This window comes from Pseudorca crassidens, chromosome 3, assembly GCF_039906515.1.
Source record: "Pseudorca crassidens isolate mPseCra1 chromosome 3, mPseCra1.hap1, whole genome shotgun sequence".
NCBI lineage: Eukaryota > Metazoa > Chordata > Mammalia > Artiodactyla > Delphinidae > Pseudorca > Pseudorca crassidens.
In genome coordinates, this window is record NC_090298.1 from 115,218,160 (window position 1) to 115,241,351 (window position 23,192).

Consider the following 23,192-nt stretch of genomic DNA (forward strand, 5'->3'; position numbering starts at 1 on the left):
CTGAAAATCATTAGCCTAAGTGGTTATTTACTGAGAGGTAAGATTTATACACAAAGGTGAAAATTTCAAATGATAGGTCAGTTTTTAAACGGGATCAAATGGAAAATTACTCTCTTTCTCTATCTATGTATTTAATAAATTAGTGAAAATCAAGAATGTATTTAATTAATAGCTACCTGGTAATCCAAGCCAAAAAAAAAACTGGCAAGAAAATATCATTTTCAGGTTTGGGCGCAAGAGTAGAATATTAAAAAAAAAAAATTAAGATGGCTATTTAAACTGAGAATAGATGAATATTCAGTACACAAATATTTCGTAAAGAAGTACTGCAATTTTAACATGTTACATTACACATTTTAAAATCAGTTTATGCCTACAGTCAATAGCTCTTAGTAACTACAAAAGCTTTATACTCAATTATACTGAACATATTATATTCGATTCAATAAGCTTTATGTAAATTAATTGACATTCCCTAGTATTTTCACCAGAAACCATCAACTAAGATACGACATGAACAAAGTCTATGGCCTATGGATTTTTCTTCCCACCCCCACCTCCCATCCCCCCAGGCCTTCCAGTTTAACTTCCTGAAGTAAGAATTGACTAAATTGGTTTGGATAAGAGTAAAAATTATAAACTTATATAAAAATGCTCTCCCTCTCACCCCACACTTATCTTCAAAAATTCTTCTTGATCTTTTTCTTGTCAACTTGACCTTTTGCTTATCAACACTCTATTCTGTTCATAAATTATTCTGAACCTGCCCTATATATGCAGCTGCCTCAACTTACGGAAAACCCTCAGCCATACTTACATCTCTTCTTTCTTTGACTGCTGTAATTCCCTTCTCTAGGGCCTCGTGAAATGCCTGCTCTCCAGACTCCAGCTTGTGGAGAACGCTGCTACCTGCCTTCTCAAACGTATAAAGAAACATAATTATCACCTACATCTTCAAACCACTCTACTGGATTCGCAATCATTCAAGGATGCCATACAAAGAACCTATTCCCTAACTCTGGGTCATTTCTCAAACACTCCCTATTCAACATCTCCAGTCATCTCTCAAACTATTAAAAAAAAAAAATCTACTACCTTGAAAATGATCTAACGACCAAATACTTGCATTAATGGGATGAAACTCTAAAAGTAGAGAGTGCTAAATAAACTTTGCTTCCTTCGAGTATCAAAATCAGGGGAAAAATCAAAGCACTGCCATGATAGACCAGGTCTGCCTACCTTTTTAAATACGTGGATAACAAATTAGCAGCATTTAAGTTATGTCAACTTTAAAATACAACCAAATTGTGTTGAGTTTGAGATTTTACTTTCACTCAATATCTGATCAATTCAGCTTCACAAGTCAAATTTTGACTTGTGAAGTTATGAAATGTTTTAACTTGTGAAGTTATGAAGTTACGAAATCTGCTTTTAAAAATAATACTTTCAGAAATCTGTTCTTCTATTACTTGCAGGCCAGTTATAATTCAAAAAAGTAATAAAATAGATAAGAAAATAGTTACTGGCAATTAGCAACATGAGCCAAGGTAATTAATATACATCACTGTCTCTCAGGACTCACTGCACTACCATGTTTATTGAGAATATTCTGTTCAATATGCTAACATCCTCTTTTCTATTCACAGGCAAATCTGCAGAATTCAACATTATTTCCTGGTGTTAATTAACCACCATTCTATTTAATGTAAAGCACAATATATTTTAAGTCAGTTTTTGTAGTGCTTAAAAAATACAGAAATATAAATGCAATATATGTGAGATATGAATATATTTCAGTTTACATAAGGAAGCTGCAGGATAATACAAATATCAGAGAATTAAACCACAATGTAAAACATAATCAAGATATACCCTGAAGACTAGAGGAGTCAAGATATAAACATTAGATCAAATTGGCGTCATCAGTTTCTTACAAGTCAAATCATCTTGGAAAAGTAGAAAATGAATAACACAAACGTATGTATATTATTTCACTTTCAGCAGCCATTAATTTTATTAAAAAAAATAAACTGCTGAACTAAAATATAAAGGAAAGAAAGATGGCACACAGAATTCCCCAAAGATGGGATTTCTTATGGGTATCAAAAAGCATTAAAGGTTTAAGGCATCTCTATCTACTTGTCCTCTTCTTGTCATTTTCTTTTAAGCAAAAATACTTTTGAACAGCTATGTCAGTTCTTTATTTTAACCAAGTTTTTTAAGTCAGGTACTGTATATGATAGTTGGAAACCTTCAAAAAATATGCCAGAAGTTTCATGGATCACTGATTCAGGTTACAAATTCTACTCACTTGATTTACCTCACACACACACACACACACACACATTTGATTTCATCTTCATTTCATAAACTGTAAGTTACAATTTGGCATCTTTTACTGTTTTATTAAAAGTTTCTGATACTTGAGAGAGAAGAGAAGAAGGAAGGTAAGGAGGGAAGAAGAAAAAGAGGGAAGGAAAGTCAGACAAAGATAAAAATGCTTACATGAAGAAAATATAAAAAACTTAAGGAACTGACCTATAGTCAATTAATCTATGACAGAGACTTCCCCGGTAGTCCGGGGTAAAGAATTCACCTTCCATTGCAGGGGACACAGGTTCGATCCCTGGTCAGGGAACTAAGATCCCACATGCCACATGTGAACTAAGCCTGCACACCACAACTACTGAGCTCACATGCCTCAACTAGAGAGCCTGAGCATGCAAACTACAGAGCCCACATGCCCTGGAGCCTATGCGCCACAACTACAGAGTCCACATGCCCTGGAACCTGTGCGCCACAACTAGAGAGAGAAAACCCACACACCACAACTAGAGAGAAGCCCGCAAGCCATAACAAAAGATCCCACGTGCCACAACGAAGATCCCCGGTGCCGCAACCAAGGCCCGACACAGCCAAAAGAAACAAAAAAAAATCTATGACAAAGGAGGCAAGGCTATACAATGGAGAAAAGACAGTCTCTTCAATAAGTAGTGCTGAGAAAACTGGACAGCTACATGTAAAAGAATGAAATTAGAACATTCTCTAACACCACACACAAAAATAAACTCAAAATGCATTAAAGACCTAAATGTTAAGACCGGTACTATAAAACTCTTAGAGGAAAACATAGGCAGAACACTCTCTGACACAAATCGCAGCAGTATCTTTTTGGCTTCATCTCCTACAATAATGGAAATAAAACAAAAATAAATAAATGGGACCTAATTAAACTTAAACTTACCATAAACAAAACAAAAAGACAACCTTCAGAATAGGAGAAAATATTTACAACCAATGCAACCGACAAGGGATTAATTTCCAAACTATACAAACAGCTCATACAGTGCAATATCAAAAAAAAAAAAAAAAAACCAATGGGCAGAAGATCTAAATAGGCATTTCTCCAAAGAATACATACAGATGGCCAACAGGCACATGAAAAAATGCTCAACATCGCTAATTATTAGAGAAATGCAAATCAAAACCACAGTGAGGTATTACTTCACTGCAGTCAGAATGGCCATCATCAAAAAGTCTGCAAGAAATAAATGCTGGAGAGGGTGTGGAGAAAAAGGAACCCTCCTACAATGTTGGTGGGAATGTAAATTGGTACAGCCACTATGGAGAACAGTATGGAGGTTCCTTAAAAACTAAAAATAGTTACCATATGATCCAGCAGTCCCACTCTTGGGCATGTATCTGGAAAAGATGAAAACTCTAATTCGAAAAGATACATGCACCCTAATGTTCATAGCAGCACTATTTATAATAGCCAAAACATGGAAGCAATCTAAATGTCCATTGACAGATGAATGGATAAAGATGTGATAAGCACACACACACACACACACACACACACACACACACACACACACACACACACAGAGGAATATTACTCAGCCATAAAAAAGAATGAAATAATGCCATTTGCAGCAACATGGATGGACTTGGAGATTATCATAAGTGAAGTAAGCCAGAGAAAAACAAGTATCATGTGATATCGCTTCTATGTAGAATCTTGAAAAAAAAAAGATACAAATGAATGTATTTACAAAACAGATATAGACGCACAGACACAGAAAACAAACTTATAGTTACCAATGAGAGGGGATGTGCAATAAATTAGGAGTTTGGGATTAACATGTACACACTACTATACATAAAATAGATAACCAACAAGGACCTACTGTATAGCACAGGGAACTATACTCAATATTTTGTAATGACCTATAAGGGAAAAGAATCTGAAAAAGAATAGCTACATAAATATATGTATAACTGAATCACTATGCTGTACATCTGAAACTAACACAATATTGTAAATCAACTATACTTCAATAAAAAACAAAACCAACCAACCAACCTAAGGAAGGTATAATCCCCAAATATTAAAAACACTTATCTATAGAAGTTCACAATAGTATAGAAACCCTTTTAAATAAAAGCTGGGCTACCCAGGAAATAAAACTCCTAATGCACAGAATCTGAGCCAACACCTATGAGAATGAATGAAAATCTGTATGATAAACTTTCAAGAGATGCTACTTTATAGTTTAAGAACAAATGAAGGGATGTAATCCACTGTCCATCAATAAATAGCATAACCATATAATTAATCATCTAAACCTGGATACATTTGAGTGAAAAGAGGAGCAACTAATAATTACATTAGAAAGCAAATATAAACTAGGACGGGCTTCCCTGGTGGCGCAGTGGTTGAGAGTCTGCCTGCCGATACAGGGGACGCGGGTTCGTGCCCCGGTCTGGGAAGATCCCACATGCCGCGGAGCGGCTGGGCCCGTGAGCCATGGCCGCTGAGCCTGCGCGTCCGGAGCCTATGCTCCGCAACAGGAGAGGCCACAACAGTGAGAGGCCTGCGTACCGCTAAAAAAAAACTAGGACTACTCTGAGAAAACCGGGATATACTATCACCTTTTCAAGTGGATACAGGTACTATGAATCAAATAAATTATATGTTACATCCATACAATAGGGAACTATACAGATGTTTTAAAAAACTAATATGTTCTCTACATTCCAATAAAACATCACCATGGGGCTTCCCTGGTGGCGCAGTGGTTGAGAGTCCGCCTGCCGATGCAGGGGACACGGGTTCGTGCCCCGGTCCGGGAAGATCCCACATACCGCGGAGTAGCTGGGCCCGTGAGCCATGGCCGCTGAGCCTGTGCTCCGCAACGGGAGAGGCCACAACAGTGAGAGGCCCGCGTACCACAAAAAAACAAAAACAAACAAAAAAAAACTCACCATGATACACTGTTAACTGATTTTAAAAAATAAGGTGCAGAATAGTGTGTATGGTATGCTACTTTCCTGTTATAAAATACTTAGAGGAAATATCTACTTATATTTGCATAAAGAAATTCTGGAAAGACACATAAAAAAACAATGAGAGGAAGAGGGTGGGCATGGGTAAGAATAGGACATTTTACTGTGTATTTTACCTTGTTTATTTTTAACCAGGTGAATTATTAGTCATTAAAAAGAGGTAGCAGCCCCACCCCACACTCAAAATATAACATCAAAGGTTTTAATATAAAAGTTTGCTTGACAAATCATTTCACATAAGCACAAAAGAAAAACCTCTAGATCTATATCACGAATTCTAAACCTGAGAAGTCTGAATTAATGTGGCTTTACAGTCACTTACAATTAGTCAGAATCAATATTATCACTTCTTATAAAGAAGAAATTAGGGGCTTCCCTGGTGGAGCAGTGGTTAAGAATCCGCCTGCCGATGCAGGGGACACAGGTTCGAGCCCTGGTCCGGGAAGATCCCACATGCTGCAGAGCAACTAAGCCCGTGCGCCACAACTACTGAGCCTGCACTCTAGAGCCCGTGTGCCACAACTACCGAAGCCCGCATGCCTAGAGCCCATGCTCTTCAACAAGAGAAGCCACCACAGTGAGAAGCCCACGCACCGCAAAGAAGAGTAGCCCCCGCTCGCCACAACTAGAGAAAGCCCGCGCGCAGCAACGAAGTCCCAACACAGCCAAAAATTAATTAATTAATTAATTTTAAAAAAGAAGAAACTAACTAGGATCCTTCTGCAGTCTCAACCATCAAGGCATAGCAGTAACAACAAAATATAATGTTGTTTGAGAAATGGGTTTAAATTCGAGAGTCACAAGATTTAAAACATTATCTGTAACCTAAACTATTACTCTTTTGATGCTTCCCATTAAGGACAATGTTTGCACTGCTATACTGACTTGGTACTTCAATCAAGAAAAACATTTTTAAGTTTCTGTCAACTTTGTATTCAACCTTTCTCTCTACCTTCTAATTCTCAACCTTTGCCTGCATTCCTCTATGCAAGCAGTTTCTTTGCAAAAACAAAAGCACACTATTCTTACAAAATAAACAATGCTTAATTTAACAGAAGAAAAACACAAAAACGTCCACAAAAGCTCTACCATACACTCTGGTTTCAATTACTTTTCCATATCCAAATTGACGACAAGAAGTTGTTCAGAAAAAAGATCACACTCATATACTACATGGATATATATCACCTATGATTACATATAATAATCAAGAAAATTACTTCCAATTTAGTACTTAAAAATTCCACCTAAGTTTGGGCCAAGCCCTTAAGAGCAAATTCTTTATAAAGCAAAAACAACAAAAGCTCCCTCCAAGTATATTTTAAATATTCTCACCTGTTCAGTAATTGAACTCAAATCATTAGATGAAAAATCTTCCTCTTCATTCTCAAAAAACTCATAGTAATTTTCCAGAAGTCCAGCCATTATCCTGCTCACTATTTCTTGTTCTTTCAGATCTTCCACATCTGTGTAAATACTAAGAATAAAAGTCCAAACTGAATTTAGAGTTCTTAAATCAATCACAGGTAAAGTTTGAAGACAACCAATGAGTCACTTTATAGATCTGAGCGATTTATGCCATCATTCTGTGCCTCAGTTTTCCCATCTGTAAAGCCTACCTAACTTGTACCCTGTTCACAGAAATGCTGGAAGGATTAATCAGATCTACTATAAAAAATAATGGTTCATCAAGCAACCTATGACCCTTGGAAGACAGTACAATGATTCTATTTCACAAATATATATATTTTTTTTAATCAAACAAAAATTTGTGAAAAAACTTACTGGAAGACATCTGGACCAAAGACAGCAGCCAAAGAGTTTGCAGACCAAATTTCTTCATGATGTGATGCTACATTGGCTAAAAATCTACACAGAAACTTTAACAAACTGTAATTAACAGGTGGAAGCTGTTGCAAGAGGAACCTCAACTTTCTTCCAAATTCATCTTCGTTATTATAATCTACAAAACATAATGACGGGTTTCTTTAATGAAGTAAAAGCAAAGCTCAGATATTTTGCCAGGTTCACATTGTTACACCCATATAACCATTTTACTATAACAATTACAAAACCTTTTCACTTTCTCTACTAGAGGCCAAATGCCTTAGGGCTTTGCATTTCACTTATTAAGTGGAAGAATTTGAGAAGGTACACAACCCCTCAACTGTTGAAGGATGTTTTCCTCATCTATTACTCACTGGCCCCAATACTCTATTTTTTTAAATTCTCATCATACTGTCTCTTGCATGACCGTACCTGTGTTTCCAAATTAGTTTCAACTCTAAGAAGTCAAAATGCACTAGCCAATATCAGTCAACACCAACCACTAATAAGCAAAGATGAGAAGCAATTTAAACAGCTAATAGTATTAGAATGGAAGAAAAAACAAGGAAGGAACAGAATAAGAGACACACTTTCTTCTTTTAACATTCTGAAAAGAACAATTAATTTCAGCAATATCAACACAACTAAATAAGAACGAATTCCATTTCTAAGTTGTTTTTCTCCTCTAAGTTGACATTGTTTTCTGTTTACCAAGTGAATTTTCAACTACCAGAAGCTAGGCCCTGTGTTTAGGTCAGTGAGTTTTCATTAACAGAAATTAGGCCTGTATCAACTCCCTGACTGGTGAGGGCCCCACTTAGGAGAAGTAATTTCTCAGAGTTACCCTCAAAATAAAGTAATTTATTGCTCCAATAGAGAAAGTTAACCCAATTATATTTCATTCTTTATTTTTCTCGAGGTTCTTAAAATTAATTTAAAAATTAATTCTTGGGGGAAAAAAATTCTTGATAAAAGGTTATGATCATAATATTGGCCATCTCTGCAAAATAACACAACTCTAGGATGTTTACAGGAAAGGCTACAGTCACATGAGTTTTACTTAAAATTTAAAATGCAACCAATAAGAACTCTTCGATATTTCATAATATTACCAACTGCCCAGGTACTTTGACTTTATAATTGGTTGGAACAGTCCTTGAATTAATGTTTTTTAGATTACTGTGACTACAATTGGTGGAAATTTTTAACAACCTAAATTTAGCAGAAAAGGATTATTTAAGAAAAATCACATATATCAACTCAAAAAAAATATGCAAGCAATTAATATTATCAAAATGATCACTACATCAACACTGACAAATTCTACATAACATCTTCTCTAGCTACATAGCACTTATCATCTAACATACCCTTGTATTTATTTTGCTTATCATCTATTTTTCATCCAACTCTCCTTACGCCCTTTTAGAATTTTTAGCTCTATGATGGCAGAGATTTTTAGCCGGTTTGTTCACTTCTGCATTCCCATAATTTAGAACAGTGCCTGGCGCACAGCGGGAGTTCTATAAAAGTTAGCTGAAGAAGCTGAATAAATACACAATAACTGAAAAAAGATGCTGCCTTGATGAGGTGGTAAGATCGTGGGCTATAGTGGTTTTACTTGAAATACTGTTCATGCTGCTTTACTTTTGTTAGTAAACATTTCTAGTATTCAAAAATATTTATACCTACCAGCCTCCTTCTAAAATATTTATGTCTACCAGTCTTCAAATAAGGCAGAGGAGCATTTCCATGTGTGTGTTTGTATTAAAAACACACCTACTTAAATTTTTTTTTCCTTTTGAGCCTACTTCCTAGTTAGATCATAACCAGGAAAAATATATGTACGTATCAAAGAAGATTCCCCTAAGAATTCTTTCAAGCATTTTAACAGTTTTTGTAAATATTACAACAAATTCACAGAACTGTGAACTGTGTTTTCTACCAAAACATAATGTATAAGTAATTGGACAAACTATCATGGGCTAAACCAATGGTTGGTAACATCTGACAATGAATGGAATGGCTGTCATAACTTGCGGGAAAGGGGTACTAGTGCTATCTAGTGGACAGAGGCCAGGGATTCTACTAAATATCTTAAAATTCAAGAATAGCCCCTATACTAAAGAATTATCCAGCCCCAAATATCAGGAGTGCCAACGTTGTGAAATTCTGGTCTAAATAAAGGATCAAACCACACCAGAAATGCCACTTTGCAATGTCCGGCTACCATAGAAAATGAAAACCACTTTTTAAAGAACACTAACTCGGGGCCTTCCCTGGTGGTCCAGTGGTTGGGAATCCGCCTTCCAATGCAGGGGACGTGGGTTCCAGTCCTGGTCAGGGAACTTAGGATCCCACATGCTGCAGACCAACTAAGCCTGCACGACGCAACTAAGACCTGATGCAGCCAAATAAACAAATAAATTTTAAAAAAATAATAAAAAAGGGGCTTCCCTGGTGGCGCAGTGGTTGAGAGTCCGCCTGGCAATGCCGGGGACACGGGTTCATGCCCCGGTCCGGGAAGATCCCACATGCCGCGGAGTGGCTAGGCCCGTGAGCCATGGCCGCTGAGCCTGCGCGTCCGGAGCCTGTGCTCCGCAACGGGAGAGGCCACAACAGTGAGAGGCCTGCGTACCGCAAAAAAAAAAATAAATAAATATATATATATATATATATATATATATATATATAAAAAAAAATAAAGAACACTAACTCAAATGCAACTACATGCTGCCTCCATGATCTTAAAAGCATTAATCTCATATATTTGTGAACGTCAATTAAAATATTAACATAATAGTTGCCTACAATAAATGGAGAGAGGAACTTTTCCAGAGACCTAGACAACTTCCCAAAAGAATTACTGAAGGATGAGGAAATAGATTTTATCACAACAGGAATGCAAATATCACCTCAAGTACCGCCACACCTATCTGCATAGCTATTAAAGAAACAGGTGTATATATGGGTGTGTGTGCATGCATACATACCCATGCTAATGGTTATATAAGTGGGGAATGGAGGAGAATGGTGGATTTCTTATAACAAATGGGCCACAAGCATTTTGCTTGCCTAAATTCCTTCACAGGTGAATGCTGACATAAGAATAATTAATTAGCAAGATATATATTGCAATTCCATAAATAACACAGTGCATGATGCTGTCATACTTTTAAATGAATACCAATCAAAATGACAATCCTACTGACAAAACAGCTTCTGATTGGTAGCATCAGTGAGAGGCAGTAAATTTATCATCATTAAATCTTATCCCACTTATTCATTTATAAATTTTCAATCAAAACTGAAAGATTATCTGATTCTTGGAACTTTAAAAGACTTGTCTACAATTCGCTAACACAGGGAAAATGGAACCCTAACACTATAAAAACAAAACGAATGTCTCTAGAGACACAAAAAGGGCTCAAAAAACTCTAACACATCAGTTTCATTATATATTTAATGACTGCAAAGTGCTTATTAGGTGACTAAATATAAACATTTGAAAAAATTCCTACTCCTAAGAAAAGAAATTTGAAATGGATTCAGAAATTCAGAACAAAAAAATATAGTATTTGTTGAGAGAAAAAAAGAGAAAAAGGTGACATTATTGATGACACTTCATTTTGAAGTCCAGGTGGCACAATAAAAAAACAAAACTGGGCTTCCCTGGTGGCGCAGCAGTTGAGAGTCCGCCTGCCGATGCAGGGGACACGGGTTCGTGCCCCGGTTCAGGAAGATCCCACATGCCGCGGAGCGGCTGGGCCCGTGAGCCATGGCCGCTGAGCCTGCGCGTCCAGAGCCTGTGCTCCACAACAGGAGAGGCCACAACAGTGAGAGGCCCGTGTACCGCAAAAAAAAAAAAAAAAAAAACTGAATCAGACTAACCATTCCTGAATAGAGCAAGTACAAAGTGAGCCCTATCGTCTAGTTGTACAGAGGAAAACGTACATAAGAGGATCATAAAATATCTTTGTATTGACCTTTACACACAAATAAGAGGCATCCACTAATTCAGGCTCGTGTTTAAATTTAAGAAAAAGATGGATAAATACTCTCAAAAGGCAATCCCCCTTCTCTGCCCATACACTGCTTAAGGATACACACAAACATACAAAAAGTCCAGCTCTGACAGCGATAGGGATTAAGGAAGTAGTTATAATTTTTTTAACATCACTGAATTTCTGTAGAAGCCCCAATTCAAAAAATTAAAGAGATTCCATAACACAAACAAAAGCCAGAAAAAATAATTTAAAAATCCAAGAAATGTATTATACAGCTAACCCTTGAACACAGGGGTTAGGCATGCCGACCTTCCACACCACTGAAAATCTGTGTATAACATTACAGCAGGCCCTCCATATCCACAGTTCTGCATGTATGGATTCAACCAATTGCAGATCATGTAGTACTGTAGTACAAATTTATTGAAAAAATATGTATGTAAGTTCAAACCCATGTTTTTCAAAAGTCAACTGTATTATATGCCAACTTCATAAATTCTCCTATATAACGAAGCATGTCAATCCATTATGTACACATGAACACCACCAGTGAATACCATCTGGTTCCATCTGGTTCAAGGAAAAGAAGCATCTCCTCACTTTTTGGTTCTTTTACCTTTCTGCATACCTCTACCTTTATTTTTCTTGTCCATCCCAGCTAAGTCCTATTTTTAGTCACCACCAAAAAACTAACCCAACAGAAACAAACCAATTTTTTTCTTTATTTGGCTTGTAGTCTGATGTCCAATTTGATATTTTATTTCCTTCAGGCAGGTGTCCAAGAACAAGCTTTAGGTATATTCCAAACTTAGAATCAAAGCTGTCTTCCGGTTTTTGCTAGGATGTTCTATCAAACCAAGGATAAACACAGTAACATTAACACTAATCAACAACACTGACTATTATGGGTCATTCTGCCACACATATATTTTTTCTTCTTCCTTTTCCCTCCTACTCTTTTTTTTTTTTTTTGCGGTACGCGGGCCTCTCACTGTTGTGGCGTCTCCCATTGCGGAGCACAGGCTCCGGACGCTCAGGCTCAGTGGCCATGGCTCACGGGCCCAGCCGCTCCGCGGCATGTGGGGTCTTCCCGGACCGGGGCACGAACCCGTGTCCCCTGCATCGGCAGGCGGACCCTCAAACCACTGCGCCACCAGGGAAGCCCTCCCTCCTATTCTTTGTTCTTGTCTCCTGCCTTTCCTCCTTCTCCTTATCACTATGTATCTTAGGCTTACTAAGACCAATCATAAAAAGTAAATAGCACTACAGGAATCTAAGAGGTTGCAATTCCCTTAACTAGATAATACAACCCCAAAGAGCATATGTCCCCAAATGGGAACTTAAGAAATTAATCTCAGAATTACTATAATTACTGCTTACATGTCAAGATTTCTAAAAGGTAAAGACTTTGAAATTAAATGTTAAGCGACTGACTGATAAGATTCAAATTATGTTACCTTGAGAAAGCTGCATCAAGTGAATATGCAAACTGCCAGGGATAACAGGTTCAGGAAGTTCTTGAAGGAAAAACCTAAGAAGACTAATAGCCGAGGGAACATCTGCTTCCTTAACCAAATCCACCTCTTCTCCGCTGTCGTATCTCTGCCGAAGCCACTCCACTGTCTCAGCATTTCCATTGACTTGAAAAAGTCCTTGTTGCTCCAGACCTCCTACATTAGTTCAAGGCAAAAATTAAATTAGCTTCAACTTCAACTACCATATATATTCATTCTCCAATCAACTTAAAATATTCATACTTTGGGAAAGCCATTCTTGGCTCCCCTGCTTGTGCTAACCACCTTCAAACTACACATCTAGAAACATATACTATCTCTGTCCTAAGGGATATTCTATTTTATCCCACCCCCTTATATCCATTAAAAATATTACTATCACCCCTCCCACTAAGATATGCTCTAAACTGGGCATTTCTGAGTATATGATTTTTAAGTAATAAAGACACACTAAAATGTTAAAAAGAATTTCCATTGTTTTTCCTCACTATATTTTGGACATTGAATACCGAAAAAAAAATCCAAGGTCAAAAATGGATAAGTTGTGTTTATTAAAACAAAGGCTAGCCCTCAAAGTAAGGAAATGTATACCATGTTCCTCAATATAGTCCACTACGTGGCGGACTATGAACGGAACCTCATTGTCTGGATGTCCTCCCTGCTGCAGCTCATCAAGTGGAATTCCAAATATTTTGTTAGCAAGAACGGAGTTGCAGTTATTCAAGGAAGGGGAGGAGCTCTTCCTCATATCTTTTTTGCAGCCAGAAATCAAAGCTGTCTTTTCTGCCAAATAAAAGAAAAAAAAAAAAAGACTATAATGATTAACAGGTGGCAATATGACTAAATACATTAAAGAAAAAGGCTTTACACCTGAATGTGTTCTCGTCTATTAAATATGTTCCAGTTACCAGGCCCATAGTGTGTTCTACAAATGAAGCTCAATACAATCATCTAAGCATTTTCTCTACCATGTGAAGTTAGTTCTAAGTGTTCCCTTTAGTGTTTGTATATTTACCAAACAATGGCAAAACCAAAACTGATCATTAAACTTCGCAGAGGACGTTAATATCTCAAAGACAAAGAAAGGGGCAAATTTTGCTCCAACAGGACCTTACTGACCAAGCTTATTAACAACATGAGTAAAAAGCCAAACCTAATCATTTCTGGACTCTGCTCTATGAAGGTCATCTAACCACTCAATTCATAAGCACCCAAAGAGGAGAGAATCATTTTTTAAAAAATGATGGGCTAATAAGGACAAGATTAACCAGTTCTTATTTCTACATGACAGAGCAGCCATAATATGTTTTTATAAACAAAGGAAATTTTTCAGTTCTAGGCATCAACCTTCAAGGAAAATGTTCTTTTATCAATCCTGCTGTTTCATAATTATTCAAAAGAAAAACTTCCATAGCCCGGCTAGTTCAGAAGAAATAAATAATTTGTCTTTGCAGAAATTGTGATCAATAAAGAAGCAGTGGGAGAAAACAATGTTTCCAATTTATGAAGCATGAAAGAACAAGTACAGTAATCTCAAAAAAAATGCATTTTCTAAAATAATCATTTATGGGAATTCCCTGGAGATTCAGTGGTTAGGACTCCATGCTTCCACTGCAGGGGGCACAGGTTTGATCCTTGGTCAGGGAACTAAGATCCCACAAGCTGTGCGGCATGGCCAAAAAAAAATTTTTAATAAATAAATAAAAATAAAATAATCATTTATTATTTTATGTGGGGAAAGGAGTATTTTTAAAGGAAAGGAAAACTTTTTTCAAAGTTGATAATGAATAAAATGGGCTTTTTTCATCACCTCAGAGAAACAATTCCTTTCATACTACAAGAGAAAGGTAACAGAGCAGAAAAAAAAAAAAAACAAGCTCAATATTCTAGAGTTTATACAAATAAGGTCCATATGTATAACAGGTGTATCCACTGGATCAAGAGACATCGTGACTGGAAAACAAATCCGTCTAACTTATAGAAACAGTAGAAATTAACTTAGGGGCAGCAAATGCCATAAATTTAAATAGTTTTAGACAAGCAAAATCCATTCTTTAACACATCTGATGCCAGCTAATAACTACAAAAACCTTAAGTTAATAATCCAATAGCAGCAATAGTAGATAAACTCCAAAATCTCTGTGGATATATAAGTATGGGATAGTTACCATTGTGGAAACTTACCTTTGAGTACTTAAACACCTAAGTTTAAAAAATGGTTTCTGCACCAGCTACCCTCACTGAGCAAGCATTCTTTTGTCATTTATGGCTGTTTGAGATTATGGCAGAAGATCAGCCTGTAGTTCCTCATTGAAGAAACACAGAACTCGATCAGTACTTCAGCAGTTAATCTAGAAAAAAAAAAACAGTTCTTTTAATTTCCCACAACATCTTTAACTGTGAGAAGAGACTAGAATAAGCAGTGAAGTCCATTTAGGAAGGTCCCTATAATGAAAAGCATTCTTCTGCCTAAAAGATCTGTCTGTGACCTAGTTAGAGGCAAAACCTTGCACAAGCTTTCAAATTATGATGGCTAACCTGGGTATGAATCTTTCTGCTAAAGATAAACAAATAAAGGAACTGCATCTTCAGGGACTACACCATTCTAATAATCCATTTTTCCTCAATGGACCCTTCATTTGTACACACACACACATCCCATCCAGTTCTATTTCATCCTCATATACTCAGAACTAAACATGGAAGCATTTTTAGGTCAAAGAGTGGAAGACATGAGTTTAAGCTTGGAACTACACTTATATACTTTACTCTTTTCTCTGTATACAACAAATATTTTGTTAACAAGAACATAGTTGTCTGAGCTTTCTAATTTGGAGAGGCAATAGCACATGATGGAAAAGAACTAGAAAGGCACATATTCAAGTATCACCTCCATCATTCTATAGATGTGATCCTGAACAGCTTCCATGTCTCTAAGCCTAGGTTTCCTTATATAAAATAACACCTAAACACATGTTACATTTCACTGAGAAAATACATGCATGCATTAGAAAGAGAATCAGTTTCCTTCTCTTCTTTACATAATGTTAAAAGACCAGCAAAACAGGCTGGGAAGAGACAGGAGAGAGGTGAAAACCTGTTCGGCGGTATGTTTAATATTTGGTCTCATCTTCTGTAAGTTCTAATAATCTATTTAAAATCTAACAAGCTCAGTAAACTGCAAGATTCTGCTCAAGAGGCTTCAGGTAAGCAGAAGAGTATTATCATTCAGTGTGGTTTTCAAAAATGTCTTAATAGTTACATACACCTCTAGGAGGAACATTAAAAACCAAGGGGAAGGAAAACCACATTCCCACAACAAATCTTTAGTAGATGATTACTTCCAAAACATCCTGAAATGCCTGCTAAAACATGTAGTCTATTCATGTGAAAAACAACTTCAAAGTTTATATAAGATCCTTTAGGGAGGTTAACTTCAGGGATAAGACGTTTAATGAACTTACATTAAAAGTCAGGTTGATTACCTCATGACATAAAGGAAAGGGGATCTGCTTGATGTACAATAAATGAAGACTCATTAGAAGACTTTGTCAAAGGCAAGTTCTAGGGACTTCCCTAGTGGCCCAGTAGCTAAGACTCTGCGCTCTCAATGCAGGGGGCCTGGGTTCGATCCTTGGTCAGGGAACTAGATCCCACATGCCGCAACTAAAGATCCCGCATGCCTTCAATGACGATCCCATGTGCTGCAACTAAGACCCCACGCAGCCAAATAAATATATTTTTTTAAATGGCAAGTTCTATATCACGAAAATGGCTACTCAGGTTTAGTGTACTTGTTAGTGAAACCAGAACCAGTTATCTCATCCTGTGTTTTCTACTACTCCCAACCTCTAAGCAAACAATCTGAAAAGCACATCTTTCCTAAGGCAATGCTGGGTAGGAATCCATGAGTTCATCAGTACAAATTCATCCTTACTACTGGAAAAACAAAGGGCATCATCATGATGATGAAAACAGCAGCAGCGAACATTAAATGAGCAATTACTGATACTATGTGCCAGGCATTTCTATGCACTTTACACATATTGATACGGTATTATGACTTATTTTAATGAGACGCTGCATAGAGGCTCAACAATTTAACCACAGTTCACCCAGCTAATAAGGGTCAGAGGCAGAATCTGAATCCAGGAAGTGTAACTCCTAAAGTCCTTGCTCTTTATTACTATACTATACTATCACTCCGTGTAAATTCTGACGATTTAAAGTACCACAGACTCTCACATTTTATCACTCAAACTGACCACAGAGTCTTATATATATTTTAGGAGGCCATTCATTCATAGCTTGCTAAAAGGTACTTTTGTTTTGTTTTGTTTGTTTTGTTGTTATTGTTGTTGTTGTTTTGCTAAAAAGCACTTTTAAAGCATGCCTATGGTCCGAGCCCTTGCAGCCAACGACTATTCACTTCAGACCTCTATCCAGAGAACACTGCTGAAGGCATTCAGACTACAGTGGCCCAAAATAACATTCCTGCAAAATGCAAAGCTGTTTCTGACATGATTTAGTACTGCTTCCTGTCCCTTTTCAGAGCTTAAATCATGTAAATATTTCCTTTATATGTGTACTAGGTTGAATGAAGTGTCTCCCCAAAACTCATGTCCACCTGTAACATCAAAATGTGACCTTATTTGAAAATAGGATCTTTGCAAGTGTAATTAGTTAAGGATATCAAGATGAAATCACCTTGATTTAGGGGAGTCCTTAATCCAATCACTAGTGTGCTTATAAGAAGGAGACAGGACACACAGAGGGGAAGAAGGCCATGTGAAGACAAAGGCGGAAATTGAGTTATGCTGTCAAAAGACAAGAAATGCCAGGAGCCACCAAAAGATGGAAGAGTCAAGGAAGAATTCTCCCTTCAGAGGGAGCATGACCCTGCCCACACCTTGATTTTAGACTTCTGGCCCCCTGATCTGTGAGAGAAATTTTTCTACTATTCTAGAGTCACTTCATTTTTAGTAATTTATCATGGAAGCCCTAGAAAACTAATACAACATCTAAACTACAAGATCCCATTTTTGAAGAAAAGAAAAATGGAAAAGAAAATAGCAGCAGGTCAGGTACCACAGAAAAATATGCCAAAGAGATCTGATGAAATGTCTGAACAGATACAGTCAATAATATGCAAACAAAGCAGTTAATTAAAGGCTTGACACAAGAGAATACAATGTGCAGACTTTCAAAATAACCAAGGATTTCTGAAAGCATAATGTTATTATAAATCAAAACAGCAAAATCATTTTAAATACAAGTGACGGTTGCCTAGCACGGTGGTACTGACAACAAATAAGAAACCATTTTGAATTTTATATCATATACTTTACCATGAGACAAGAGTGATAAAAAATAATGCAATTAAATACCAATTATCAATAAGCTGACTAATGGGAACATTCAGGAAAGTGTACCTTCGTATACTAGCTATCAACCTGAGTTCTGCGAAGGCTCAAAATACTTCTACACTCCATTCATATACATATGGTTACATATACATATATATCAGGGGTCCCCAACCCTGGTTAGGAACCGGGCCACACAGCAGGAGGTGAGTGGCAGTCGAGCGAGCGAAGCTTCATCTGCCGCTCCCCACTGCTCCCCATTGCTCACATTACCGCCTGAACCATACGCACCCCCGCACCATGGAAAAACTGTCTTCCACGAAACCGGTCCCTGGTGCCAAAAAGGTTGGGGACCGCTGATATACATGACAGCAACAAACACACCTTTCTTAACAGCAAAGAATCTTTAAGTCTTAAGTATCAGGACTTCCTGGTGGTGCAGTGGTTAAGAATCTGCCTGCCAATGCAGGGGCCATGGGTTCGAGCCCTAATTCCAGAAGATCCAACGTGCCGCGGAGCAACAAAGCCCGTGCGCCACAACTACTGAGCCTGCACTCTAGAGCCTGTGAGCCACAACTACTGAGCCCAGGCACCACAACTACTGAAGCCCTTGAACTCTAGGGCCCGTGCTCCGCAACAAGAGAAGCCACAGCAATGAGAAGCCCACACACCGCAACGAAGAGTAGCCCCCACTCACTGCAACTAGAGAAAGCCCACATGCAGCAACGAAGACCCAACACAGCCAAAAACAAACAAATAAAATAAATTTTAAAATGTGTTTAAAAAGAAAAGTCTTAAGTATCTAATAAAATTAGTAGTGACAGTTTTTTTTAAAGGATATAACACCAACATCAAAACCACGGATAACAGTAGATAGCATTAACTGAGCTATTACTGAGCCAGGAACTACCTTAAGGGCTTTAAATATACTAATTCATTTAATCCTTACAACAATCCTATGGAAGTACATACTTTCATTATATTCATTTCACTGATGAGAAAATTTAAAAGCACTGAGGACTTTTGGGGGTGATGGAAATGTTCTATGTCATGATTGTGGTAGTGGTGGTTACATGCTTAATACACTTGTCAAAACTTATTAAACTAAACATTTTAAATTGGTGAATGTGATTATATATAAATTACACTTCAATAAAGCGGAAAAAATTAAAAAGAGAAAACTCACATGAATAAAGGCATAGCATCAGTTTAATAGATTAACTATTGAATATTAAACTATTTTTATTATAAAATATATTTTAAAATATGCTTTTCCATCCACAAAAGGAAAATAAAATATTTCTTTTTTTTTAAATGTATTTGTTGTGGTTTTTTTAACTATTTATTTATTTATTTATAGTTGCAGTACACGGGATTTGTTTGCTGCACACGGGATCCTTTAGTTGCAGCACGCAGGATCTTTAGTTGCGGCACATGAGATCTAGTTTCCTGATCCGGGATCAAACCCGGGCCCCCTGCATTGGGAGGCGGAGTCTTAGCCACTGGACCACCAGGGAAGTCCCCAAAAATATAATATTTTTTTAACCACATTTCAAGAACCAATCCTGTTTGGCCCTTCTATGCTATCTAGCACATCCAGAAATTACTACAATTTCTATACAGCATAATTAAAAAAAAAAAACGAATAAAACGCTGAAGACTTTATAAATTTTAACACTAGCTGAAAGTCTTCTCAGAGCAAATAATTTTACAAAACAGTATAATGGTAATAAGAGTAGATCTGGGGCTTCCCTGGTGGCGCAATGGTTGAGAGTCCGCCTGCCGATGCAGGAGACACGGGTTTGTGCCCCGGTCCGGGAGGATCCCACATGCCGCGGAGCGGCTGGGCCCGTGAGCCATGGCCACTGGGCCTGTGCGTCCGGAGCCTGTGCTCCGCAATGAGAGAGGCCACAACATGAGAGGCCCACGTAAAGCAAAAAAAAAAAAAAAAAAGAAAAGAGTAGATCTGCACTATACTAGTAAACTTTGATCATTTTACAAATAAAACAACCTGTGGTAAGAGGGGTACCTGCAAAAATAAATTATCACTTTCATGTAAAATTGTTCTACCTTCAAACTGAATAGAATGGAAAAAGAAAAGTCACTTTTGCCCAAAATGCTTTTGACAAAATAGGGATGCAATTCACACAGAAAAGTTTAAAAGAGCTACCTCAATCATCTTCAATGATCGCTAAAACAGGACTTCCCTGGTAGTCCAGTGGCTAAGACTCCACACTCCCAATGCTGGGGGCCTGGGTTTGATCCCCGGTCAGAGAACTAGATCCCACATGCTGCAACTAATGGAGTTCACATGCCACGACTAAGAGTTCGCATGCCGCAACTAAGACCCAGCGCAGCCAAATAAATAAATACTTTTTTAAAAATTGCTAAAACAAAACAAAAACAAAAAAAGCTCTATCACTAGTATAAAAAGAGGGAAAAGCCAAGAGGGAGCTGAGTCTCAATAAAGATGGTAAACTTTGGGAACAGAGATAATGTACCCCTGCTCCATACATTCATCTTTTCATTAATAAGCTCTAAGCAATTTATCAAACAAAGGAAAAGGCACTTCTTTCATTCTGACTGAACAAGGATGGTACTACAAAATTTGCCAGTATGCTAAATCTGTGGTTCCCTCCTGGCCTGAGAAACTGACAAGGCATCAATCTGTCTGAATCCTTAACAGTACCAAGCAAACAGAAAAGTTAAACAAACATCTCAACAGCATATAAACTTATCTGTCAAATGTCCGTAGATGCTACTATGATCAGGAAAATACCAAGTCATTTACATCAACTATTAAATTCATTTGAAAAAGAATAGATACATGTATATGTATAAGTGAATCACTTTGCTGTACACCTGAAACTAACACAACAGTGTTAACTATACTGCAACATAAAATTAAAAGTTAAAAAATAAATAAATTCATATTGACTTTGGCCTTAAGTAATTTATCAAAGTATATATAACTAAAAGAGAATTCAGGGCTAGAAAGTTTGCTTGCTTGCTTATTTATTTATATATGTATGTATGTATGTATTTATGGCTGCATTGGTATTTATGTATGTATGTATGTATTTATGGCTACGTTGGTATGTATGTATGTACGTATGTGTGTATGTATTTATGGCTGCGTTTGGTCTTCATTGCTGCGCACGGGCCCTCTCTAGTTGCAGCAAGCGGGGGCCACTCTTCGTTGCAGTGCGCGGGCTTCTCCTTGCGGTGGTTTCTCTTGCTATGGAGCACAGGCTCTAGGGCATGCAGGCTTCAGTAGTTGTGGCATGCAGGCTCACCAGTTGTGGCCCGCGGGCTCTAGAGTATAGGCTCAGTAGTTGCAGCGCACGGGCTTAACTGCTCCATGGCATGTGGGATCCTCCCAGACCAGGGCTCGAACCTGTATCCCCTGCACTGGCAGGTGGATTCTTAACCACTGCGCCACCAGGGAGGTCCCAGGACTAGAAAGTTTTTAAAGCGAGCTCTAATACTCAAAAGTTGAGGAATTTCTTTGCCTTAAAAAACAAAAAAAAGATTATAAAGTATTTATCGCAACAATTATTACCCCTGTGCCTGAGGATTTGTTCATCTGTGCGCACTTTAACATACTTCTTGAGGGACCAATCCTCCCCCATGGTGATTCCACAAAACTACAATGAGCAATGAATCAAGTATATTTTGTATAACTACACTCCCCAAATCATGGTACTAGATACAGCACATATATTTTGCAGATTGCAACTCACTAAACAAAACATTTCACCTTGAGACAGCTCACTTATCCCTCTTTTATGCAAAGTATTCAGGCAAGGGTTTCATGGCCACAGTCAATTATTTTATAAACTCCCATGATTTCAAGCTTTCAAAGCAAAACAAAAGTAATAAAGCCAAAGAGAGATAAAATCCCCTGTAACTAAGTCCCTTCATCTATTCTCCTCACTGATATCCTCATCAAATCTAACCTGAATTCCCCTGCACAAAATTCCTCAACTGTTTTCCAATGCCTAGAGCCCTGGGCTCTAAATTTTTTGAACAGGAAAAAGATTATGCACATACCTGTCATATATGTATGTTATATCTAAAGCAGAATAGCGAATACCCTAGTATATTATGCACATAATAAACATACAGAAAAATAACATTTTAACAAATCCCTGGCAGTCCAGTGATTAGGGCTCCACTGCAAGGGGCACGGGTTGGATCCCTGGTTGGAGAACTAAGATCCCACACGCCTCATGGCGTGGCAAAAGAAAAAAAAATTGAACATTAAAAATAAACAGAAACAGGGCTTCCCTGGCGGCACAACGGTTAAGAATCCGCCTGCCAATGCAAGTGACACAGGTTCGCGCCCTGGTCCGGGAAGATCTCACATGCCACGGAGCAACTAAGCCCATGCGCCACAACTACTGAGTCTGTGCTCTAGAGCCCGTAAGCCACAACTACTGAAGCCCACACGCCTTGAGCCCGTGCTCCATAACAAGAGAAGTCACTGCAATGAGAAGCCCGCACAGCACAACGAAGAGTAGCCCCCACTCGCCAGAACTAGAGAAAGCCCGCGTGCAGCAACAAAGACCCAACTCAGCCAAAAATATATAAATAAATAAATTTATTTTAAAAATAAATAAAATAAAAAATAAGTAGAAACATAAATTTTATTCCTCCACCTACACACACATTTTAATAGGTCATCCTGCCCATTCAAAGTGCCAGCACCTCACTTTTGAGACCAGTGACCTACAGCACTGGTTTCCTAACTTCATCTGGGGATGGGGAAGTTTTGTTCAATATACAGATATTCAATATACAGCCACAACCCCAATCTAGCATCCAGGAGAGCCTGGCCTGGGCTCTCTGTATGTTTAATAAGCTCTTTGGGTGATTACAATACATACAAAGTTTTAAGAACCTCTGACGTACACAGTAAACTGCAAACTCTTACGTGGTGTACAAGTACTTCACCTACCAGTAAAATCTTCTTCCCTGCCACTCCTACACCTCACTCTACTCTCCAACAATACTTAACTACTTGAAATTCACAATCCACATCTCCCAAGCTGTGCACATTGTTTTCTGTCTTGGAGTCCTAACTCAACACCATGTCCAATTCCATCTTGTTCACCAAACTTCCAGCCACC

General features: G+C 37.8%; 1 protein-coding gene across 12 annotated transcripts in view; it reads right to left on the minus strand.

Moving 5' to 3' along the window:
- The window catches only part of FAM13B (family with sequence similarity 13 member B), an 89,310-nt gene that overhangs the window by 58,060 nt on the left and 8,058 nt on the right, over positions 1-23,192 (minus strand). For 7 of the 12 annotated variants that reach the window (XM_067731839.1, XM_067731831.1, XM_067731832.1 and 4 more), the window contains exons 2-7: positions 14,882-15,048; positions 13,289-13,480; positions 12,641-12,853; positions 7,135-7,312; positions 6,685-6,826; positions 818-913 (exon numbers count right to left, since the gene is read on the minus strand). In XM_067731839.1, coding sequence (XP_067587940.1) covers positions 818-913; positions 6,685-6,826; positions 7,135-7,312; positions 12,641-12,853; positions 13,289-13,445 — 786 coding nt within the window. In that variant the 5' untranslated portion in view covers positions 13,446-13,480; positions 14,882-15,048. The remainder of the gene's footprint in view (positions 1-817; positions 914-6,684; positions 6,827-7,134; positions 7,313-12,640; positions 12,854-13,288; positions 13,481-14,881; positions 15,049-23,192) is intronic. The other 5 variants (XM_067731842.1, XM_067731840.1, XM_067731837.1 and 2 more) reach the window with 2 other exon arrangements.